General features: G+C 43.5%; 2 protein-coding genes across 9 annotated transcripts in view; both read right to left on the reverse strand.

Moving 5' to 3' along the window:
* Nucleotides 1–16407, reverse strand: part of med12 (mediator complex subunit 12) — a 52673-nt gene extending 36266 nt beyond the window's left edge. For all 4 annotated transcript variants that reach the window (XM_017484910.3, XM_047159982.2, XM_017484909.3 and 1 more), the window contains exons 1-15: nt 16194–16407; nt 8828–8932; nt 8525–8716; nt 7285–7444; nt 6962–7137; nt 5616–5726; nt 5192–5464; nt 3913–4059; nt 2865–2964; nt 2410–2546; nt 2172–2303; nt 1623–1749; nt 1170–1399; nt 983–1042; nt 598–771 (exon numbers count right to left, since the gene is read on the reverse strand). In XM_017484910.3, coding sequence (XP_017340399.1) covers nt 598–771; nt 983–1042; nt 1170–1399; nt 1623–1749; nt 2172–2303; nt 2410–2546; nt 2865–2964; nt 3913–4059; nt 5192–5464; nt 5616–5726; nt 6962–7137; nt 7285–7444; nt 8525–8716; nt 8828–8932; nt 16194–16292 — 2223 coding nt within the window. In that variant the 5' untranslated portion in view covers nt 16293–16407. The remainder of the gene's footprint in view (nt 1–597; nt 772–982; nt 1043–1169; nt 1400–1622; nt 1750–2171; nt 2304–2409; nt 2547–2864; nt 2965–3912; nt 4060–5191; nt 5465–5615; nt 5727–6961; nt 7138–7284; nt 7445–8524; nt 8717–8827; nt 8933–16193) is intronic.
* Nucleotides 16408–17976: 1569 nt separating this feature from the next.
* Nucleotides 17977–24450, reverse strand: part of wu:fb13g09 (ATP-binding cassette sub-family C member 5) — a 39141-nt gene continuing 32667 nt past the window's right edge. For all 5 annotated transcript variants that reach the window (XM_017484906.3, XM_017484904.3, XM_053685972.1 and 2 more), the window contains 3 exons: nt 22126–22239; nt 20978–21142; nt 17977–19545 (listed from right to left, as the gene is read on the reverse strand). In XM_017484906.3, the coding sequence (XP_017340395.2) occupies nt 19438–19545; nt 20978–21142; nt 22126–22239 (387 nt within the window). In that variant the 3' untranslated portion in view covers nt 17977–19437. The remainder of the gene's footprint in view (nt 19546–20977; nt 21143–22125; nt 22240–24450) is intronic.

Below are 24450 nucleotides of genomic sequence, written 5' to 3' on the forward strand. Positions count from 1 at the left end.
TACTGTTTCCCCCCTTCTTTCCTTTCTATCCTTCTTCCTTCCTTTCATTTTCCTCACCTCCATCCTTCATTCCTTTCTTCCCTTGCTTGTCCTTTCTCCCCCCTTTCCCTTCCTTCCTTTATTTAGTTCGCTTCTTTCATTTCCCTTCCTTTCTTCCTGCCACTTTGTCCTTTTCCCCCCCCCCTTCCTTTCGTAACCTCCTTTAAATTTTCCTTCCCTTGCTTCCTTTTCGTTTGCCTTCCAGTCATCTCAGTGCCTTTATTCTGGTCACGTTCTCAGGTACACCGGGCGCGAGGCGAGACTACACCCTGCGTGTGATGCCAGTCCGTCCCATGGCACCATGCAGACAAACATTCACACGCAGGGAGAATTGATTTGAGCCAGTCCACCGATGTGGGAGGAAACTGGAGTACTTGGAGAAACGCTGGACATGCAACAAATCCTGCCTTAAAACTAGGAGGTGTTACCTGTATTATTAGTTTCCCCTGCTTTGGTCCAGCATTCACTTCTTCCAGTTCCCATCACTCCGACACGGACCTCCGCGGGTCTAAACCATGACCTTCCTAAACACGCCACATGTAGGGGAATGGATCTCACCTGAGGGATGGGGAAGTGCGTAGCATACTGGATGTGGCGCGGCTGCTCGTACACTTGCGGGAAAGTCGGGTCCAAACCCTTCTCCTTGGCCGTGCCCTTCCCGTCCTGCTCCGGGGCAGCTTTTTCTGGAGAGGGGCTTCCCTTCGCCTCACAGTGCATTGGGGGAGATAACATCTGCTCGAAGACAAGCCAGAACGCTCAGTTTAGGCGCTACAGCGGGTCAAAACCTGGATGTATTTCAACTTCTAAATCTGGGATTTTTAATTAGCGATGTCGGATCCCAGTCAAATTCTTCATGAACTACGTCATATTAACCTCCTCGTGTAAAATCTAATAAACAGCATTTTTTTTGAGCCGGATATCACGTTCCGTGTTTATAACCCACCTCGTCAAAATTGGCGCTGGAGTTGTTATCAATTTCCATTGGCTCAGACAGACCAGTGTCCTGGTAGAGGGAAGCGGTACAGGGAAGGAAAAAAAACAAACAAACAAAACGAAAAACATTCATTTCCCAAACTAGGTATTCATAAACGAACCCGGAAACACGCAGATCAAACAAAGCGTTTACATGCCTCCATTTTCACCCCGCTTCCCGTGTCCTGCTCTTTGCGTTCCGACTCGTCAGACGGCTCGTCGCTTGGGGAACGTGGGCGGGGAAGGTGGGAATCGGAGGCCAGGTCGCCACGGGAGATGAGCGTGCACATGTAGATGTTGTGGGAAAAGACGTCGTGACGGATGAGCTCGCAGAAGAGCAGCACCAGGTTGGAGAACTCCACGCGCTCGCTCTCGTTACCGGGCTCGGCTGCACAGAGAGAGACGCGGGGTGCGCGAGGTCACCAGACGTGTGATGGTTTATTCATGACTGTAATAGCTACCTAAAGACACGCAGCCACTGAAGCACTCATACGACACGTATGAGTGAAATACAGAATGTCTACGTGTAAAGGCATTCAGTCACGGATAAAAACGTACGTTCTACTACATGAATGAGGAATGCGTGCGCGAGTGGGCGGAGTGCGACTCACTAAGGATGGGGGCCTGAGTGTCCAGGAACTGCAGCAGAACGTCCTGGAAGACGGGCAGAGTGGCGGCTGAGAGAGAGCCGGACGACACAGAGCCCTTCTCGTCCACCACCTCCGACTCCCCGCACCTCTGAGAAGAAGAAATGTATTCGTTAAGTGCGTCGATCATGAAAGACTTCAAAAAGGTCCCGTCGGTGATCTAGTTAGTCAGACGAAGCGCCACACAAATGCGGCTTATTCCCATCAGGTACCAGGCAACATGATGGACAGACAAGTGATTAGATAGTAATTCAAATCATTTGTTTATTTTTCCTTCAATTTGCAGACTGAGGTTTGTTTTAGGATTTTTTTTTTCCCCCTCTGATGTAAAAATATATCCTAAAAATCCACCTCTAAAAGCATACAAAAACAACACTTCTCTAATACTCCATGCATTACTTTAAGTTTTAAACGTAAATAAAAATGCTTACGTTGAAGCTAGTGGCAGAATTTTCCCCACAAAGGGATTTATTAAAAACAACACTATTAAGGCGTATCAGTAAAAGTTCCAACCTCTGCCTCGATCTCGGTCTGCCTCTTTTCTAACAGCTTGGCCACTACCATCGCTCTGTGCCTCCCCGAGCGTTTACAGCACACAGCCCACTCGCACAGCAGAGTGACCACTGCGTCGTCGTCCGGACTCAACTACACACACACACACACACACAAAAAAAAAAAGAATCGGAAAAATATTTTATGCGAATGAAATGAAACCGGCTTGAAAGGAAAAGGAAAGCAGACGCCGCGTTACCTCGTGTCCGTCTTTGCTCTGGCCTGAGCCGAAGATCCGGTTGTAGAGCGAGTCCAGAGAATTACTGAAGTCGGACTTCTCGAAGCTGTGGTTGTCCAGAACCTCCAGTGTGTGCAGGACCCGGCCGATCGTGAAGCCTGTCCAGAAAACATGACGTTTCCACACGGATGCTAAATCAGAAGTTTCAGTGGATCTAGAAGGAAGAACTAAACTGCTTCGTTCGGCTGGCGTCTTACTGCGATTTACCACGAGTTAGAGTTAAAACGATCAACAACGTGACACGGCGTAAAGCAGAGTTACTCTCACCAACACTGGTCATTTTCCCATAACAGCGAACCTCGATACGTTTTATTCCTCTTATACAACGGCAAGTTTCCACCCATTAGGTAGTCGAGAGGGGCGCGGTAAAAAGGCGGAGCAACGATTTGGCGATGCGAAACTTGCCATGAACTTACCTGCTGTTGTTTCCTGACATTTATCGAAGGACCAGCGAAACTCCACCGCCTGCCCCCTCTCCTTGATCTGCTCCTCGATTTCCCTCACTTTAGCACGGACCTGCGGGACAAATCGCAGCATGACCACAAAGGCACTGCACATTTCACCCTCGGCATTACAGCTGTATCCTTGGAGATGTTCCATCCGTCCCACCGGATTTAACGCCTCGGATCGTCCCGCGATGACATCGGAAAAACGCCAAGATCGCATAATATTACCGACACGCCAAACCATCGACTGTCTGGTTTCGGTGAGCCCGTGCCCACTGGAGCCTCGGACTCCACTCTTCGGAACCGGATACGGTCCTCTGCTGTTCTAGCCGATCCGCCTCGCTGCGAGATGCTTTTCTGCTCACCATGGTTGTGAAGAGCGATTCTTTCAGTTCCTGCTCGTCGCGAACCGGTCCGACCTCTCTCATCGACGCAACGCAGCACTGCTGCTTCCCGCGCCGTTCTGTTCGCACTCTAGAGACCGTCGTGTGAAAATCCCAGCAGATTAGCAGTGTCTGAAATATTCAAACCAGCCTGGTGCGTGTGATGCTTGATGTGAACGTTAACCGAAAGCTCTTAATCTCTATCTGCGGGATTTCACGCGTGTGTAAACGCGTTCTCTCGGAATACGTCGCCGTCTGCAAAGATTTACCGAGATTATCGCTATCCATGTAAGCGTGATCTATTTGTACTTCCTGTTATATCTTTCACTTCCGCTCTAAAACCGTGTACTGGTCGGCGCTACGCTGTGACTAACCGTACCCACTGTCCTGCTTTAGTAGTATCGTACTGTATTGTGTCGTTTGCGCACGTTCTCCACGTCCACTTTATGTATAATGTGTAGATCTTATTTAGTTCCGTGTCGTCTCATGTGGTTAGTGTGTCGTTTTATGTGGCGCCGCGGTCTTGGAGGAACGTTGTTTCGTTTCACTGTGTACTGTACCAGCTGTATATGGTTGAAACGACAACAAAGCGACTTGAACTAAACCGTTATAAGCTATTAAGCAGGATATCATACCTGCTGGTTGAAGGTGCTATTGGCGCCTGGCATGGGCAGGTTCGAGGGAGCGATGGGCAGGAGGTCCAGCGGAGATCCGGTCTTATTCCGACTGTCTGTAAGCGAGTAGTGCCACACCAGAGCGCTAGGACAGCACAGCACAATGCTCTGCACGGGACAAGGACAGGAAAAACCGTTATATCATTAGGAACAGATTTAGAACATTACTCCACACTGAAACGCTGAGACAGCCAACACCTCGGCTCTCATTTGCATAATTCTAACTGGAGCCTATGGGCCGTCATTACGAGCTTCATTACGCTGCCTGGATGATGAATTCCTTTCATTTTGAACTGCTTGGACTAGGCGTGAGGACCAGAGCTGCTCTCTTGGACACTGGGAGCTTATGAGAAGCGTTGCTCATTATATCTCATCACTTAGGTACTTTGACCGAGGCACAATTACCAGAAGATTAGAATCTACGCTTCCAGTTTTGTGGGGGATTTTTTATTTATTTTTTTTCCTCGGTACCTGCTGAAAAGCAGCACCAACAGGAACGGTTCATGGGATGAATAAAGCTGCCAAAGTTGTTTGCTGATTACGCACATTGTTTCACACTACTCGCAACACCATACACACAAATGCTGAACATAACAAAATATGACAGAATAATAAATAAAGAATATTTACGATTCTGTGGTGCTGTTCGTGTCACCAGAAACAACACTGTGCTCGTTTAGTTGGGGGGGGTGTGTGTTTTTTTTACAATTATAATTATCATTGGATAATCATTGGATAATTATAATAATGTGGATTTACTGTTTGTGAAATTTACAAATAAACCCTCGAAGAACTTTCCAGTCCTTAATTTCATTGTATCTAAATTGTTGTGCCAAAATGCCAAATGAAGAACTGTTAGTCATGCGCAACACGTCTCCCCTGCTGGATTTACGCTGTGCGGCTGTGGCTCAGGTGGTAGATAAAGTTGTCCACTAATTATAGGGTTGGTTCTATTCCCGGTGTCCTTGGGCAAGACACCAAGTTGCTCTCGATGGCAAGTTAGCGCCTTGCGTGGCAGCCCTGCTACCGTTGGTGTGTGAGTGTGCGTGAATGAGACACAGTGTAAAGTGCTTCGTAGAAGTGCGAAGGTTAAATAAGCGCGATATAAGTGCATTTACCACCATAATGGCAACACGGTCGCTTTCAACGTCTAGTTGGGTATTATTCAGATATGTGCAGAACACTTACGAACCAAACCGGAGCATCTTTGTTATTGTGTAAAAGTCATTAACGTCGGCACCTGGAGCATGCAGCTGAGGCCGAACACCACAGGCCGGTGCTGGGGGCAGATGTAAAAGTCAGTGAAGGGTGTTTGGGGTTGCGTTGCCCCTGCAGGCTGGGAGGTGGGGGTGGTGGGTAGAGCGTTGCCTGGCTGACCGGTGATGCCGTGTGTTGGGTGTCCTCCTGAGCTGGGCCCTATACTCCCATCACTTAACAGCAAGTTTAGGCGCCGTGTGCAGAAATACGCCAGCCTCCGAGACAGATAGGCCGACTGCACAAACTCCCCGGAGTACTGCACAGGAAAAAGAGAGACACGGCAACGATCGTCATTTCGTCACATTTGAAATGATGGCAAAGATGAAGAGGACGTCCAATCGGTGCTCCTAATGACCGCTCTGACTCACGCGGACGCAGCGCGTGGGGTAATAATTACACTGACTGACCTGTAGAAGGAGCGGCAGCAGCAACTTCAGAAGCTCGTCCTCTCCTGGACGAATCTTTTCAAAGCATTCCAGGACCCACGTCAGGAACTCGTGTCGGTCTAACATGCCGTCCTGCAAAGCCAAAATATATGCGTTTGTATGGCTCCCGAGTTAAAACATATATATATTTTAATTTAAATATACACTATATGGCCAAAAAGTTTGTGGACACCCTCAGGTGCTTGTTGAACATCCCATTCCAGATTTAGTCTCTCGGCTATTTTTAGAGTCACTATATGGCATATACCGCTCTGCATGGCTTCTCTTATACCCTACGCAGGGAGTACATACAGTGAATAAGAAGCAGTCTGAGATTCAGCCTTTAATTTTACAATGTATGATTTCTCTCTACTTAAGAAAGAGGCGCTATGTAATGCTAGTGCTGGTGATCCTTCTGTTTGAGGCAGTATAGAATTAGAGACTCATTTGATACACTACAAGGCCAAATGTTTGTAGACACCTGACTGTCAAACCCATGTGTGGTTCTTCTACAAACTTCCAAAGCTGGAAGCGCATATTTGTATAGGATGTCTTTGTATGTTGAAGTGTTACAGTTTCCCCTTCACTGGCACTAAGAGACTCAAACCTGTTCAAGCATGACGACGTCCCTGTGTCTAAAGCGAGCTCCATGGAGACATGGTTTGAGAAGGCTGGGGTGGAAGAACTCGAGAGCCCTGACCTCAACCGCACTGAACACCTTTGGGATGAACTGGAACACCGACTGCACCCCAGACCTCACTAACGCTCTTGATCACACAATGATCGCCGCAGCCATGCTCCAAAATCTAGTGGAAATCCTTTGCAGAAGAGTGCCGGTTATTATAACAGCTATATATATATATATATAACATCCATCCATTTTCCGTACCGCTTATCCTACACTGGGTTGCGTGGAGCCTACCCCAGGGAACTCGGGGCACGAGGCAGGGGACACCCTGGACGGGGTGACAACCCATCACAGGGTATTCGAATCCACAACCCCGGAGGTGCGAGGCAAATTTGCCCCCCCGGTACAGACATACACGGGGATATTACTTTCACATGATATTACATTGTGATTAGAAATTCAATAAAATTGCACATTTGCCCTGATCAGTTTTTAGACGTCGAGCAACACCGGGGACATTTTGATCAGGAATGTTAGGAAACAAGTTCCTAAACTTTTGAATGTGGATGTTTTTGCCTTTGAATACAAAAATATAAGGATTAAAATAGCATTTGAATAGACAAAAAATTAGTTCTTCACATTATGCTGTGTGAAACCTTGTACATCAGCCCCATTCCCTACTGAGAACCGCTCGACTCACCTGAAACATGAACATGGCCAGTTTCTCGTTGTACTCCCACTGCTTCATTGCCGTCTCCACCTCGGACGGAGGAGCGGGCAGGGGAGAGCCGCAGCCCTGGCTGGGAGACTGCCGGTAAAACTCCGCCACCTTCTGCAGCTGCTCGCAGAGGTACTTCGTAATGATCTGAGTCCATTCTGCAGACACGTGAGAAAGCCGAGAGACGGTCTAATTACCCGGTACGACAATGAAAGACCTTTAAATCGCCAGCTGGGGATCATGCGAATAAGATGCCGTGGAACGTTAACACACACACACACACACAACGTAACTAGCACATTTACCTATGCAGGCGTCAATGACGTGCCTCTTCTTGACTTTAGTCTCGGTTATGGCGGCATGATATGCACACGTCATTTTGATCATCCATGCAGAACGCATAACCGGCACGGAGTATTTGGCCAGATATCCGAAAACCTCCTCTTTCTTACTGAAGATAGGGACCTGGTGCATTCAAATACACACAAAAAATATTACGATAATAATAAAATAAAAATAAAAAAAAAATAAAAAAAATCACATGGAATCGAAATGGCAAAAAAATAATAATAATAATAATTTTAAAAAAGCGCATGTTAAATCTCAATATCAATGCTGTCAAATTTTTTTATTTTTATACACATTTTTAACAATCGCACGTTATATCGAAATAGCAATGCCAAAAAAAAAAAAAAAAAAAGAATAAATCACGTGAAATCGAAATGGCAGAAAGGCAAAAATAATTAAAAAAAACAAATCGCATGTTAAAATGAAATCTCAATGTTCGCAAAAGAATTAAAAAGCGCACGTTAAAAATCCCGATCGCAATGCTGTCCAAATGTGTTTATTTTATTTTTAAAATCACGTCAAATCTCAATATCGATGCTGTCAAAATGTTTTTTTTTAAATAAAAATGTTTTAAAATCGCACGTTAAATCGATTTAAAAAATAAAATAAATATATACCGAAAAAAAAAAAATCACATTATATTGAAATCACAATGCTAGCGCTGAAAAAAAATATAAATAAATAAATAAAATAAAAATATTCATAATTTTTTTCCCCCCCTGGACTGTGTAATTCTACTAAAGAAAAGGTATAACGACTGCTATGGTAAGTTGATGCGTTTTGATCAGTTTTCCGTGAGGAGATGTTTATGTAGCATCATGGAAGGAGTCTCCAGTGTCAGAACTGTAACCGTCGGTAAGAGTAAAGACACAGGAGGATCTTAAGGACAGAAGGTTGTGGTTTCTCAGCTACACCACAAGCTGCAGCGGTTCGGATGATTACCGATTCGACACTGCAGCCGAGAATCGGTGCTTAAAGCTAATAACAACGAAGCTGGACGCTCAGAGTGACTAACGCTCGTCTCTGTGCCGTGTACACACACCGGACCAACGGCCTCCGGCTGGTAAAATAACGTCCTCGAGATAGAGGGAGAACTTCTAAACACCACGTATGTGACCCAGCTCTGCTCTTTAGCCGGTTCTCCGTCGTGTTTGTGGCCCTGATGAATAACCTAAAACCCAACAGATGTAATCCAACCTTCTTAGCCAGCTGAGTGAGAGGTTTAGTCCCAGCCAAATCTGTGAACCAGTTGTTGATGGAGCTCTGCGAGCGCGCTGTGACCAGCCAGAAGTTGTCCTTCTGGTTGACCTGTGGCTTCCTCTTGCCCGTGTCCGGGAAGGTGTTGCAGCGCAGCTTTTCTGCGATGATGCTGCTGAAGTTGGAACTAATCTGAAAAGGAGAAGCAAAACGGCGCTCTATATTCAAAACAGCTCGGTGGATGGGTTGTACCACACACACACACACACACACGTTTAATGAGTGCTATTTTAAGAAACTTACCTTAGAGGGGTTAAAGTTGACATTTTTAGCACTGCCATGTTCGTCCCCTGATACGGCCGGCTGGTTATTGAATCCTTGCTTGACGTTCAATGCGGTCAATTCATCCTAAACAACAACAACAACGACGACGACGACGAGGACGAGAGGAAACATTTCAGAGGCTGTGCATAAAACTACAGCACAAACTACACTACACTACACTACATTCAACTGAAGCACTAATGACACCTTCTGATCGAGTACAGAGGGAAAACACGTGGCACTCTGGGAAAACACTAGAGCTGCAACTAACGATTATTTTCATAATCGATTCGCCGGCCGACTTTTTTTCGATTAATCGGATTGGGGGCGGGGCAAACCTTCAGTGCCATTTCCCCCCCGTATATTTAAAATAAAATCCACAAACCGAGAGTTATAAATCAATAGAAACTTCAGACTAAAACTTTACACAACAGTTTGACCGATTATATAAGATTGAAAAGAACCCAACACACACACACACACACACACGAATATATATTATTCATTTAGGACTGTAGTTTGATTCGGTGCTTTTTGTGCATCCATAAAAAAATAACGCATATACTGCCAATAACATCCTTTGACGCCTCTACCATAAGGGATCATTTATACTCGCCGATAACGACTACGCATTTGTGTATGCGAGACGCCGGCGAGCTTATCCTGCGGACTTTTGCCGCGTTCTCAGAAATGAAAGTGATGCGTCTGCGTGGTGTAATGACCGAGTAAACGGAGGACGCGGTACAGCATGTCCTGCTAAGTGACCGCGTGTGCAGAACTGAATAAACAAACGAACGTCTCGTCTCGAATCGCGTACTTATTTACTATTCTCCACTATTATCGAGTCCAGACACTAGGGCTACGTTCACGTATACGACGGCGCGACCGGAGACTACGCGATTTCGACGAGAGCCGGCCACTACCGGCGATGTGAGCGACAGCGCCCGTCGTTGACCGGGTGTGGGCGTGTCCGGCGACGCGACAAATGTTAACTTTATGCAAATTCGGAGCAACTCATCGGAGCGACTACCAATGGGAGTGAAGACGGTGGCGCGCACGTGATCCGCCATGCTGACCACGATGACCACGGCGGCGAAGAGCACGCACACACACACACACACCGCTTCTCCTTCATCTCATAGGATATGACACACACTGGTGAATATTATATGCGGACGCTCTCCCTCCAGAACGTTTCATTCCAGCGGCAAGAAAACCGTTTTGCTAGTTGCGCCACCCGCTGATAAACGTTACTATGGCAACCAGTCGTAGGAACGCCCACTGGCGAGTTGCAGCGATACAAAGCGAGAAACAGAGCTCGTCTGCGGTTTTAACTTCTCTCTGCGTGAAATCGCTACGGATCGCAGTTAAGAGTCCGCGTACGCGTGTGTGCGCGCGCTCTAACAAAACAGACGTGTTTGACGAAAACAGATGGGAAGTGTTTTTATTTAGGGACGCTTTCTAAACTTGTCTCGGCTTCCTGCCTGTAAAGATCACGTGACGTAAAGAGCTGTAAAAACAGTCAGACTGTCTACGGATGACTAAAACCTGGCAAGATACGAGCGATCTCCGCACGCAGTGGGTTTGATCGGGTCGTTGGATGACGCCTCATAATGAAACCGAGTTAACCGTAGATCAGTCCCGTTTTTAATCGGACTCCGGCTGCACGGTCACACGAGAGGCGGAGACCTGACGGCGCACGAGGCTTCCGACGGTCTGAAAGACTGAAAGTGATGGTTCACACAAAGACGAAAATTCCATCGTCGGTTACTCCTCCTCGTGTCGTTCCAGACCCGTAACACGTTCGTTCGTCTTTCGGACGCACCGAGACGTTTTTAATGAAACCTGGGATTATCTCTCCATTTACAGGCCAGTAATCAAAAGCTCCGGAAAGTTCATAAAGACATCGTAAAAGTGACCCCGTATGACTCCGGTGGTTTAATCCCAATTTAATGAAGTGATATGAACACTGTGTGCCCCCCCCCCCAAAAAAAAAAAACTCAAAAGAAGTCTTTATTCACAAAATAACCTCTGCGAGAGAACCACGACGCGTGCGTGTTGCGTCGGCGCGAGAGCGGATGGAAGAATGTCGTCTCTGGGTCCTGTTGTATAATGCAGAACGTCCACGATACGCCGGGGGGACGAAGAGGGACGCTGGACACAAACTGAGTCACAAACTGAGACGTCTGCAGATTTCGCCTTAGAGGAGACGGTTAAAACTTGCGGTTTTTTAATCCGCTCTCGCGTCGACGCGACGCTCGCGTGGTGGATCGCTCGTGAATGCGCGTCGGAAAGATACCCCATAGAAGACCAGCGTGGACCTCGAAATGTGAAGGATCTGGAGAGATTCTGTATGGAGGAACGGTCTCAGATCCCTCGGCATGTCTTCTCCACCCTCATCAGGCGTTATAGGAGAAGACTCAGAGCTGTCATGCTTTGGAAGCGAGGTGGCACAAAGTAAGGCTGCGCGACTGATCGTTTTTAAACCGAAATCGCGATTTGAAAGGGCGCGAATTTCAAATCGCAAGCGCTGTGATCATTCCGCTTGAGGAGAATCGAATACGGTAACAAGCAGCCACGTCGTCGTTGACGGTTTGCCCCCTGAGCATTTTACGCTTGACGCGGAGTTTAACCGATAGGACACGTCCACCCTGCGCGTGAATGAGCCAAGGATGCTATGTGGAAGAGAAGAGCAGGAGCGGTTCGACTCCGCTACAAAGTGCGTCTGTAGAAGAGCAAAGTCCTGCCCACGACTTACGTTTGGAGTTAGTTTGGATCAGAAAGTGCCACACCCCATGACAAATCTTATTTTGACGCCGTGACAAGTTACCTTGCTAATGATATGGTGCCGATTAAACGCCTCACAACCGCCTCGGCGGTTTTAAGAATCTTATCCTGACGCGCGATAAAACATAGATATCGCGTTCCCTCTCGAAGGTTCTGCACTCAAGCCATTAAAAAACTGCGTGGAAGATGGGGAATTATTACACGACGACGAGCGGCGTGTGGTCCGGCTCTCGCGGTTCGTTTCGTACGCGAGGATTCTGAATTAGAGTCGTTTACAAATGTCATACTTTCCCCATCGACCGTACGGGAGAAAACACGGCTTGTTCGGACCGGGGTCTGACCCAGCGCGGCTAACGCGATACGGGCAGTGGAAAAAAAACGGATGGAGCCGACGTCGGTGTTTCGGTCACAGACTCCATCTTGACGTAACTGTTGGTATATAGTATAAATTTGATAACCGGAAATGATTCGTATAGAAATACATAATCCTAGACGTGTCATTTATTTTTAAAAAGACATTAGAACTGCAACAATAAAATAAATTGGGAACGCTTCAAACTGTTAACATTAGTTAATGCTGAGTATTTAATTCACATATGATAACACTGACTACGTTTACACGGACAGCGGTAATCTAATCACGGACCTTATTCTGAATAAGACAATATTGTGATTAAGGTGTTTACATGAGTCGCTTTTAGAATATTCCTTTCATGTTCCCGTGTTACATGTTCTAGAACATAGATCGATTAACGTCACGTCATTACGTCCCCGCGCCACGCCGTCCGACGTTCCCTCCAGAATTTCACGTATCGACATACAGTTGGTCTTCGTTATGGGACCGTATACAGTTTTGGGAGTTTTTATTTATATTTTTATGAAAGCTTCAAGTGCGGTTAATTATTTGTCACGCTGTACGTGCTAATAGACGACTGCTTGAAGCCGTGGGCTGCGTCCCAAACCGCGTACTTACCTACTATATAGTAGCTGATATACGTGTATTTCTCCTACTATATAGTAGCCGATGTACGTGTATTTCTCCTACTATATAGTAGCTGATGTACGTGTATTTCTCCTACTGTATAGTAGCTGATGTACGTGTATTTCTCCTGCTATATAGTAGCTGATATACGTGTATTTCTCCTGCTATATAGTAGCTGATATACGTGTATTTCTCCTGCTATATAGTAGCCGATGTACGTGTATTTCTCCTACTATATAGTAGCTGATGTACGTGTATTTCTCCTGCTATATAGTAGCTGATATACGTGTATTTCTCCTGCTATATAGTAGCTGATATACGTGTATTTCTCCTGCTATATAGTAGCCGATGTACGTGTATTTCTCCTACTATATAGTAGCTGATGTACGTGTATTTCTCCTACTGTATAGTAGCTGATATACGTGTATTTCTCCTGCTATATAGTAGCTGATATACGTGTATTTCTCCTACTATATAGTAGCTGATGTACGTGTATTTCTCCTACTGTATAGTAGCTGATGTACGTGTATTTCTCCTACTGTATAGTAGCTGATGTACGTGTATTTCTCCTGCTATATAGTAGCTGATATACGTGTATTTCTCCTACTATATAGTAGCTGATGTACGTGTATTTCTCCTACTACATAGTAGCTGATGTACGTGTATTTCTCCTACTATATAGTAGCTGATATACGTGTATTTCTCCTACTACATAGTAGCTGATGTACGTGTATTTCTCCTACTATATAGTAGCTGATGTACGTGTATTTCTCCTGCTATATAGTAGCTGATATACGTGTATTTCTCCTACTGTATAGTAGCTGATATACGTGTATTTCTCCTACTGTATAGTAGCTGATATACGTGTATTTCTCCTACTACATAGTAGCTGATATACGTGTATTTCTCCTACTATATAGTAGCTGATGTACGTGTATTTCTCCTACTATATAGTAGCTGATGTACGTGTATTTCTCCTACTATATAGTAACTGATATACGTGTATTTCTCCTACTACATAGTAGATGATATACGTGTATTTCTCCTACTATATAGTAACTGATATACATGTATTTCTCCTACTATATAGTAGCTGATGTACGTGTATTTCTCCTACTATATAGTAACTGATATACGTGTATTTCTCCTACTACATAGTAGATGATATACGTGTATTTCTCCTACTATATAGTCGCTGGTGTACGTGTTTTTCTCCTACTATATAGTAGCTGATGTACACGTATACAGAGATGTATACTGTACACACGTGACAGAGATGGAAGAAGCTGCAAGCTAATAGGAAGAAATATGTTGAGCATTTGAGCATACGTTTCTGTCCTGTTATTTTGAATGTTACAGGAGAAAAGATCGTGTGTGGCAGGATTTAGAAGCAGCCTCATCTTGGAACGCAAAAGACAGCTAGTCAGCTAGTGCAAGATTTCCTCCGTGTCTCCAGAAGAACCTCCTCGTTTTCATCGAGTGCTGGAAGCAGAGCCCAACAGCTGCTGGACTGCACCAGGAACTGATGGAGAGGAGGATCCCCTGGCCCGGTTGAGCAAGCTGGCTTGGAATTGATACACAAGCGCACCGTCAGAAAGACTCTTCAGTGCACCAGGCAATATAGTAACGTCAACTGGTCATGCCTCAAACCAGAGACAGAGAGAGAATATGCTGCACTTTTTATCAACAAACAAAAACTTTATGCTGCATTATCCCGGACAATGTGAAAGTTTTCTCGTTTTGTCTCGTCAAAATTATCCCTGTACTTCGCATTTTAAGCGCAAAAAAACCCCCCCAACGTTTGCCATCAACGTAGGTCCTGCTCAGTGTTTTCCTGATGTACAGACGTTTACAGTGCGTTTGAGTTCGTAAAAGATGAAGACTTCAACTTCATTTAACTTGATTCTAGAGACTGTAGTTATTTGCTTGATTTGTCGCGACAGATGTTCGCACCGTGACCGCTTTATTTGAAGAAAAAAAAAAAAAAGCGCGGAACAACGTTGACGCGGTTTTAAATAAACAGTGACGCATCGTTTTTGTTTCATCGTTGTTGTTCTAGCTCTACCCTAGAGCTAGAAGACAAATTCCCTTAATGCTGTGCAAACCACCGCAACAAACCTGTAGCTCTGTGTCTTTATTTTAAATAATATTTTCATCAGAAAAACATCGCGGTTCGATTCGAGCCGCCCTTGCGCAAAGTACTGACTACGAGGGTGCCAATAACTGTTACACACACATTTATCCAAGCTTCTTTCTTTTTTTTTTTTTTAACTATTTTATTTGGATAAATCTGTGTTGTGTTCGCAATTGTTCGATATTTATGAGATCAGAGGATTTCTGTCATTTTTGTTAAACAAAAGATCAAACAATAAAGACGATCGTTCACAGCTGCCTTTGCTCATATTTATCAAGGGTGCCAATATTAATGGAGTACACATATTTAAATAAATGTGCCTAATTGTTTAAATCGTTCATCTGTACGGAAAGGCTTTACTGAATTTACTTATATATACACACACACACACACACTCCTGATTACTGTACAGGTTTAAATAAAGTGCAGAGATTGAATCTGATTAAATGAGGAGGCTGTACATTTTATCTTGTTGACTAATTAATTGGGGTAAAGTTCAGCGGTTAAAGATGAAACTCAGACTTTAATAAATATCCAGCACACGTTTAAATAATGTGGTTCATTTATTTTATTTTGAATACTTTGTCAAATTTTGGCCGGGACTAGGTGTGTGTATTTCAGTCTGTTTATTTACATGAGTGAAAAGCCCATCGTCATCAACAACAACAACAAGAACAACCCCCCTCCAATAAACATCTGGAGAACTCCTGAGCTAGGGAACTTTAATCCCTACTTTAATGATGTTTTTTTATGACTTTAATCCGCGTGTAAACAGACTTTATATGACTAGAGAGATTACTCGGGATCAAGCTCGAACATTTTACACTGCACACAACAACAGACCAGCTGAAATCAGTACAGGCTGTGTAGCAGAGCTAGCTGAACAGTACAGCACACAGTGTTTCTCTTGACAAGTCCCCCCCCACACACACACACACACACACACACACACACAGAGAGAGAGAGAGAGAGAGTTCGGTGTTAGCGAGAGAGCTAGCTAACGCTAATCCAGTTCAAATCTGCTGCTAGTTAGCAAACTGCTCATCTTTCTGACTGTTACATTCACACTGTGATTATTACACACGGCTAATGTAGTGGGAGCTAGCATGTGGCTAGGCCTGTAGCGCTTTTCCCTCTCTCACTCTGTCTGTCTGTCTGTCTGTCTGTCTCAGTCTCTCTGTGTGTGTGTGTGTGTGTGTGTCTGTGTCCCTCTCTGTGTGTGTGTGTGTGTGTGTGTGTGTGTCCTCTCTGTCTGTCTGTCTGTCTGTATGTCTGTATGTCTCTCGCTCTCTCTCTCTCTCTCGCTCTCGCTCTCGCTCTCTCTCTCTCTCTCTCTCTCTCTCTGTGTTGAACAGCTAGCTAACACCACGGTATTTTCTTTGTGCACACTTCTAAATTCTCGACTCCACTCAACAAAGAAACACAACAAACCCGCTCCTGACCTCTTTCTGCTTCGGGTCTTGGGGATAAACGTCCGGAGGACCGAGTCTAGGCCGCTTCAATGGCCGGTGCTCATAACTCAACATCCCGAACGCAGCCATCGTCCCAGCGGCATAGCAGCTGCCCCAGGCTGCCGTGTGTCCCCTTTCCTGCTTCAGCTACCCAGCAGCTTGCTTCACGATACGGATCAGTTCCCTCGGCGTTACTGGGTTTTTTTTTTTTGCCAACCGTTTTCATATCAGCCCCGCCTCCTTGAATATGATTGGCTAGGAGTTACACTGTTAATATTCAATTGGCTAAATGCTAGCGAATCTCCTTTGGGGACTAACCAATACCAGCGAAGGAGGCGGGATTTTAAAGAATACGGGTGTAGAAAAAGAAAAGAAAAAAAACCCAACTGAAGATCATTTCCGGTGCGATGGAATTGTGGGAAGACGGTTGACAAGCCAAAAGACCCGTATGTGTTGCCTAGAGAAGGAGTTCGCTCAGGGACACCGCTCACTGGCTAAATAAATAAATAAATAACATAAATAAATAAATAAATACACATCGCAGCCTTGACTTGAGTGCTGATTTATTTCACAAGCTATTACAAAATCAGACACATTTATCTAACTATTATTTATTATTTAAATGTGTACAGTTTTTTTTTTTTTTTTTACTGGGGCCATAATGTTTTTTACTTGTATTTTTTAATTACTTTTTAAAAAGTTTATTTATTTATTTATTTTATTCCAGTTGACATTATTCCTAGGCAAAATACACTATATGGCCAAAAGTATGTGGACGCCTGAAACGCACACACGTACACACACGAAGATCAAGCCAAGCGCAAGACCTGTCCAGGAGATCACAAAGGTTAACTAAAGGCCCCTCTCGCATTGGCTAATGTTAATGTTCATGAGTCCATCATCAGGAGAACACTGAACAACAGTGGTGTGTATGGCAGGATTGCAAGGAGAAAGTCACTGCTCTCCATAAAGAACATTGCTGCCTGTCTGCAGTTTGCTAAAGATCATGTGGACAACCCAGACGGCTACTGGAAAATGTTTTTCCACAATCCAAAACCAAGGATATCAAAAAAAAAACCTCAGGAAAATTAATTGTTGTTACAAATTAATATTGAACTATATTAAAGGTACTGTCCAGGTACATTATTATCCCAGTGTAACATAGTGTAACATAACAGGCATAGCAGTGATCCTTATAGTGCACTTATGTATCTTAATGATGTTAATGGTGTTTCTCTACAATTCTGCTTTTCAAACTGAAGGGGACCTACAAAGGATGTACCTTAAAGGGCACTAACCCGGTGACAATCATCTGTACATTTAAGTCCTACATTAGCACCTTGTTTTCATAGACTGTATGTACAAAGTTTTATACCACAGTGTCGTTGAACCCTCGTTTCCGATTGGTCAGAAGGTGCTGATTAATTTTCTATAACAGCAGCTCTGACGGTAGTTCTAGCTACAAGGTTCATATTAATGCACTCATTCTAATATATTATCATTTCTAGAATAACAAGAGACTTCGATGGAGGATGTTTCACATAAACAAATGAGGTTTTCTGAGAGATGTTTGTTTAACATTTTTGGAAGGAGTCTCCAGTGTCAGCTGGACCACATGATTGGCTGATTGGAGAACTGCAATGAATGTGCAGGTGTACTGGTGTTCCTAATAAAGTGGACAGTGAGTGTATACGTGTATAATAGTTATTAATAACGGACATTAGTATACGGGTATAATAGTTAAGAATAATCGACAATGAGTGCATAATAGTTAATAAAAATGGGATGATTTTAATGTATAAAAATACCTTTAATCAAAAAAAGCATTTTTATGGCAAACGTGTAAACACCCCCCCCCCCCCCCAAAAAAAAAGAAAGAAAACACTGATACAACAAGAAAACTTCAATACAATTTCAGTCCAACGGAAATCATCTTCATGTGTCTAATTTCGATATAAACAATAATCAATCACACAGCAAATAGCTTTCTTCCTCAGTGTAATTAAACATTCAGCTTCCATCAAGGCCTCTCTCAGAGGAATATCCGAATATTGGAGCATGACAAAGAGAAAAATGGCCTCCTACATTTACAATATTCATTATTGTGTGATTTTAGTCACTTACACATGCGCGATTGTTTTGCCTTACAAACTGCATTTTAAGGAAAGACTCTAACGGGGCTATTGTGATTTGACAGAACGGAACACATTCGTACACAAAACAAACTTTATATCAGGTGTGCTTGTAAAAAAAGAAAAGGATTCATTAGAGCGTCCTGTGAAAGCCTCTATAGACTCCGTTCATCCTGAGAGGGCCGACTCATTTAAACGTCTTGATTTAGCAACCACATGTGAGCCCAGCGGTGGAACAGAGCTGAAAAAGAGGACAGCAGCAGGAATCTCAAAGCACTTGAGAAAGCTGAAGGTAAAATCCCAGCTGCAGCTTTCCATCTCCAAAACACAGACACTGATTGCACAATGCATTAGGCACAACATATAAACCATAAACCATCAGAGGCATATTCTGCTTTGTAGTGTTGACTTCAATGGAACGACTGACCCGTGTCGTTTGTTTTTTTCTTGTTCCTTTCGCTACTTCGTGGACCGCATGCCATCTTGTGCATTTTTGCAGCTTTTATAAAGCACCGCATATTTATTGCAAATCTCGCAAATACTTCAAAGGCCATTTCTCATTAAATACTGAAATTGAACGGTTTGCTCTTGTGCAAAATTTGCTCCTGCCTGCATTATAAGTACCTTATTTGAAAAACGTTCGCCGTTACGTACGCAGTGCAAATATTCACGACTGAAATGGTCCTAATTTCTAATGCCTTTCAACAGCAGAACTTCTCTCTCCAAAAAATACTGAAACTTAACGCGACTTTAAAGTTCTATTACTGGAACTGAGCCCAGGCTCTTTGCAATATATGACACGTTATATGACCATCTAAAACCTTTCATATGTTCATTAGGACTAGGCTGGTGTTTTTCAAAACATGGCTTTTGAGTAATTAGTAAACACACTAATAACGATTATCGATCACTTTCCGAGTCACTTGTGAATTTAAAAATACACTGAATTAGTCAGTTCAGGACAACACTGGGCAACACTGGACAATAACATGGACACTGATCTAATCACTGAACAAACATCTTCTTGTCCAGCAGCTCCACGCTGTGAGGCGAGGTTTGGCCGGGAGCTCAGTCTTGTGTCCAGTGGCGTGCCCGACAGCTGCTCAGGATCTCTCCGAATGGCCGGCAGTCCTGTTCGCTGCCTCCATCATGGCACGGAAACACGAGCTCTCGTTCGCCAGCAGATTTGGTGGGCTGTCAAACTCCAGGATCTGTCTCACACAAGGGGAAAGCATGCAGAGTACCCAAAGAAGTTAGTTAGATGCTATGTTCTGTCAGTTTTCGATATGCAGCCCCATCTACTCGGTCTGTTATTGGAAATGGACTACCGTAGGACCAGCACTAAAGTGCTTTTTGGGTGATTGCATGTTCTCTGCACAGCAGTAACTCTGACAAGGTAGTGAGAAAATGGCTGAAGTAGAGGTACATGGTAAAATGGCAACTCGATGAAATGACTCTACAATAGTTTCCAGTGAAACAACTGTCACTTGCATGGCACATAGCAACTGAATTTGTGTGGTCCTGTTACTGACTGCCACACTGTTGACATAGAATAGAACATCTTTGGTGCGTAGGTTTTCTTGTCATTAACCCCTTAAACTCCCAGAACCCTTCAGTGGGTCCAGATATACCTTCCTCACTCTCATAACTGTACACCTTTACTAGCAAACTGAGACCAGTGTTGGGCTGGCAGACTTTCAGCCACCTTTAATTGAACCATGCCAACCTAATCTCAGACATTCAGCTGGGGGCTGAAGTTGTTCAACACTGGCAGAGTTGTTACGAACTATACTTATGGGTTGCTATTAAAAGTGCTATTTCGCAAACATTGGCTCAACATAATAGCCGTCCAAACTTTGGGCTGAAGTCAGTTGGGTTACCTGGGTTAGTTCCTAGCTCACTGGTTAACATAATTAACATCAGATACTAATTAACAAATAATAACAACAGGAGATAAGAAGATGCTCTGACTGTGTACCTATACTGTCTATATACACGGTGTGTTGCATGTTAAAATCCTGAGCTAGCCAAAAAGCGTTTCAAGATACTCTACAGTTACCGTAGTTACCATGAACTAGGCTACCACAGTAGAATAACAATACTACCGCAGTGCAGAGTTTGATAACATTAGTTATTAAAATATAATTCTAGTCGCCATAGTAAACTACGATGTTTACTTAACTTAATAATATGACAACGATATTAAGCTAAATTGTCACAATACACTTTCTGGAGAATATCATGGGCATTGTTGGCAGTTTTTGGTTTTTTTTCCTCTTTTATTTCTAATATATATATTTCTTTTTAAAAAAATAAATAAATAAATGGAAAAAAAAACTTTGAAAACATAGTTTTCCCACAATTTCTAACAAACTGTTGTGCTGGTAAACTGTTGCATCTAAATACCATAATATACTGTAAACTGTGTTAGTAATATGACCTTATGTGGATGGGAGCATCTAGCACCCATTGGTCACTGGTTTATTATTCTAAAGGTTCTATGTAGAAACCTAGAACAGAAGGTTTCCCTTTCAGAAAAGTTCCCCAGGTTGAAGCTACAACCATTATCCAAACTGTTTCCATGTCTTAAAAAAAAAAATCTAAACTTAGTTGAGAAAACAATAATTGGATATGCACACTGACCTGACCCATGTCCAGTACCAGAACTCTGTCACAGCTGAGGACAGTATTGAGGCGGTGAGCGATGACTAGCGTGGTACAGCCTCTGAAAGAGGTCCGGATGGTCTCCTGAATAAGCCGATCTGTCTCTGTGTCAATGGCTGCCGTTGCCTCATCTAAAAGCAAAATCTAACAGAGACAGGTTCGAATTACAAAAACATATTTGCATATGACACAAACATTAAAGGAGCTGTTTGTCATTTTTAGAGCCCCCTTCTGTTTGACAGGTTAAACTGCAATAAAATTATTTATTGCAAGTCATCAGGATCTCGGAAGAAAAAAAAAAAACGAGTCTGCCCCTGCTGTTGAGTATGCCTTTTAAGAAAAAGAGGCGGAGCTAGTTTCCAGGCCAGAAAAATGTAAACAGAAGCCTGAAATGAAGAAGCTAGACATACCCACTGCATGATGGAGATTTTCTAAAATATCTTGTATATTATTGTTATTATTGTTATTATTATTATTATTATTATTATTATTATTATTATTATTACTATAGGTCTAGAAATAGTAGAAACTGCACCTCTAGTTAACACACTATCTAGACCCTTTAATTCAGCTTAATTCAGTTTACACTAGATCATAAAAGACTTAATTGTGTTGTGTTTATGATCTACCTCCCTCTTTTCTCACCTTCTCCTTTAAGCAGTCTCAAACAACTGAAATCCCAGCACGGCTTGACTTTCAGCCATGTGGTGGCAATGTTTCACTGTTTTGAAGGTGCTGAGATTTAGCACCTACAAAACTCAAAACGTGTGTGTTAAAGTCATAAACAGCCTATAAATTTCATCTGCGCATGATGACAGCAAATAAATCTATAGGTAACGCTACAAAACGGCACGCGGCAACCATTTTAGATCCAAAATCCAAAACCCTTCCCTATAAGTCAGTATACAGTCATAACGTAATAATATCCGAACAACCTAACTTCCTGTTGTCTAGCAGCCTGGCGCATGTGTTTTGGATCGCACATGTTCTATTAGGAATGACTCTGCGTTCACGTGGGGGGAGGTGGACGCTATGGCTGGTTGTGTTTCCTGCATGAATGCGCTCACGGGACCGTCGGACTAAGCCCGAGCTCGCATAAACAGGTGTGCGCAGGTGTGTTTTGGTACCTTGCTGTGTCTGAGCAATGCTCTTGCCACACACAGCAGTTGCCGCTCTCCCACTGAGAAGTTCTCTCCGTTCTCCGTCACCTCCGAGTCAAAGCCGTGCGGCAACTGGCTCACCTGCAAGCAATCCGAACATGCCACGACTTTTTAAAATCGGCGTGAAAAAGCAGAGAACAAAAACCAACAACTTATATTCATGTCATCTGAGATACAAACGTACAGTATACCCAAGATTGTACTTCAAATTCAAATACAGTCAACAAAGACGATCCAAGACCGGCAGAATTACTTTGGAAGATTTAACTGGTGTTGCCCCAATCTTCCAGGAATAAGTACATTTAATTCGACAGTATCTTTCAAAAGTTTTTTGAAACTATTGTTCAGTTTTTTCTCTCTGCACGCATTAGTGACTAGTAAAATGCCGTAACTTGCATCGACTGTGAAAGAGCTGCCAAACCATCCTCACCTAATTAGTACACGACCAATTTTCCTCTAGTGGCCTCTAAATTCCCAAATTCATCAGTCATCTGCGTTCATTAGGGTGCGAATGCAAAAAACATTCGAATAGCAGGGATCTCACTTAAGAACATTTGATCAGTGTTGCCTAAAATCTATGAAATGACACCACGTCGTCGTAGAATTCTCAAACCTGACTGGTTACATGGTGTTGGTTCATTTTCTATAACAGCGCCTCTGATCGTAGTGCGTCTATCACACAAATCGCAGGTTTTATATCCGTGAGTTTGTTCTAATATGTTATCGTTTCTATAGTATAGTATAAGAGTGATAATATAAATGCATTTGAAAAAAAAAAAAGAAATACAACCCCAATTCCAAATAAGTTGGGACGCTGTGTAAGATGTAAATAAAAAAAACGGAATGCGATGGTTTGCAAAGCGCATAAACCCGTATGTTGTTCAAGGTAGAACGTAGAAAACATGTCAAACGTTTAAACTGAGGAAATTTCTGGATCGTGTTCACACGTGGCTTCTTCTTTACGTGATAGAGCTTTAATCGGCGTTTGTGGATGGCACGGTGAACCGTGTTCACAGACACTGAGTTCTGGAGGTGTTTCTGAGCCCGTGCAGTGATTTCCATTACAGAATCATGGCTGTTTTTAATGCAGTGCCTCCTGAGGGCCCGAAGATAACGGGCATGCAATATTGATTTTCACCCTTGTTCCCTTGCGCACAGGGATTTCTCCAGGTTCTCGGAATCTTCGAGGATGTTACGCGCTGAGGATGATGGGATATTCATAATCTTCACAAGTTTACGTTGAGGAACGTTATTCTGAAATTGTTCCACAAATTGCAGACACAGTTTTTCGCAGATTGGTGAAACTCTACCCATCTTTACTTCTGAAATACTCTGCCTCTCTAAGTTACTCTTTTTATACCCAATCATGTCACTGACGTGTTCCCAATTAACCTCCAGCTGTTTCTTTTCAGTAACACTTACTTTTCCAGCCTTTCCTTGCCCCGTCCCAACTTTTTTGAGACGTGTTGTGGCCGTCGAATTAAAAATTACCTCCCCCGACCCCCCCCCCCCCCCCCCCAAAATAGTACATTTCCTCCGTTTAAACGTTTGATATGTTTTCTATGTTCTATCGTGAATAACATACGGGTCTATGCGATTTGCAAATCATTGCATTCTGTTTTTCTTTACATTTTACACAGCGTCCCAACCTTTTTGGAATTGGGGTCGTAACTGACAGAGTTTTCTTTAAGGAGATGTTTGTTTGATATTTACGGAAAGAGTCTCCAGTGTTGGTGCTTTGTAACAGTCATGGGAAAGTCTTCAGGACAGAGAAGTTTGCTGTTTCTGGTTTCTTGTTAACATGACAAGCTGTATAGACGGAGGTACAAAGTACAATCTCAACACGATGAGCCATCTATAATCGTTTCTGGTGAACTGTCGCTGGTAGAGCACTGACTGCCAGACTGTTTGCACATTACATAAGGTCTTTTGTACTTAATGTCTTGTCATTAACCCCTTAAACTCCCAGAACCGATCAGTGGATCCAGATATACCTTCCTCACGCTCATAACTGTATTCCTTTACTAGCAATTTGAGATCAATGTTTGGCTGGCAGACTTTCAGCCACCTTTAAATCAACCCAGCTAACGTTGAACTAATGTCAGACATTCATTTAGGTCCAGGTTGGGTGCCAAAGTTCTCTCGAAGCTGGCAGGGTTGTCATGAACTGTGCTTGTGTGTTGTTATTAAAAGCGCTCCTTTGCAAATTTAGCCCAAAATAGCCATCCAATCTTTGGGCCAAAGTTAACTGGGTTACGTGGGTTAGTTACAAGCTCACTGAGCAACATAATT

The sequence above is a fragment of the Ictalurus punctatus genome, chromosome 14 (genome assembly GCF_001660625.3).
Source record: "Ictalurus punctatus breed USDA103 chromosome 14, Coco_2.0, whole genome shotgun sequence".
Lineage (NCBI taxonomy): Eukaryota > Metazoa > Chordata > Actinopteri > Siluriformes > Ictaluridae > Ictalurus > Ictalurus punctatus.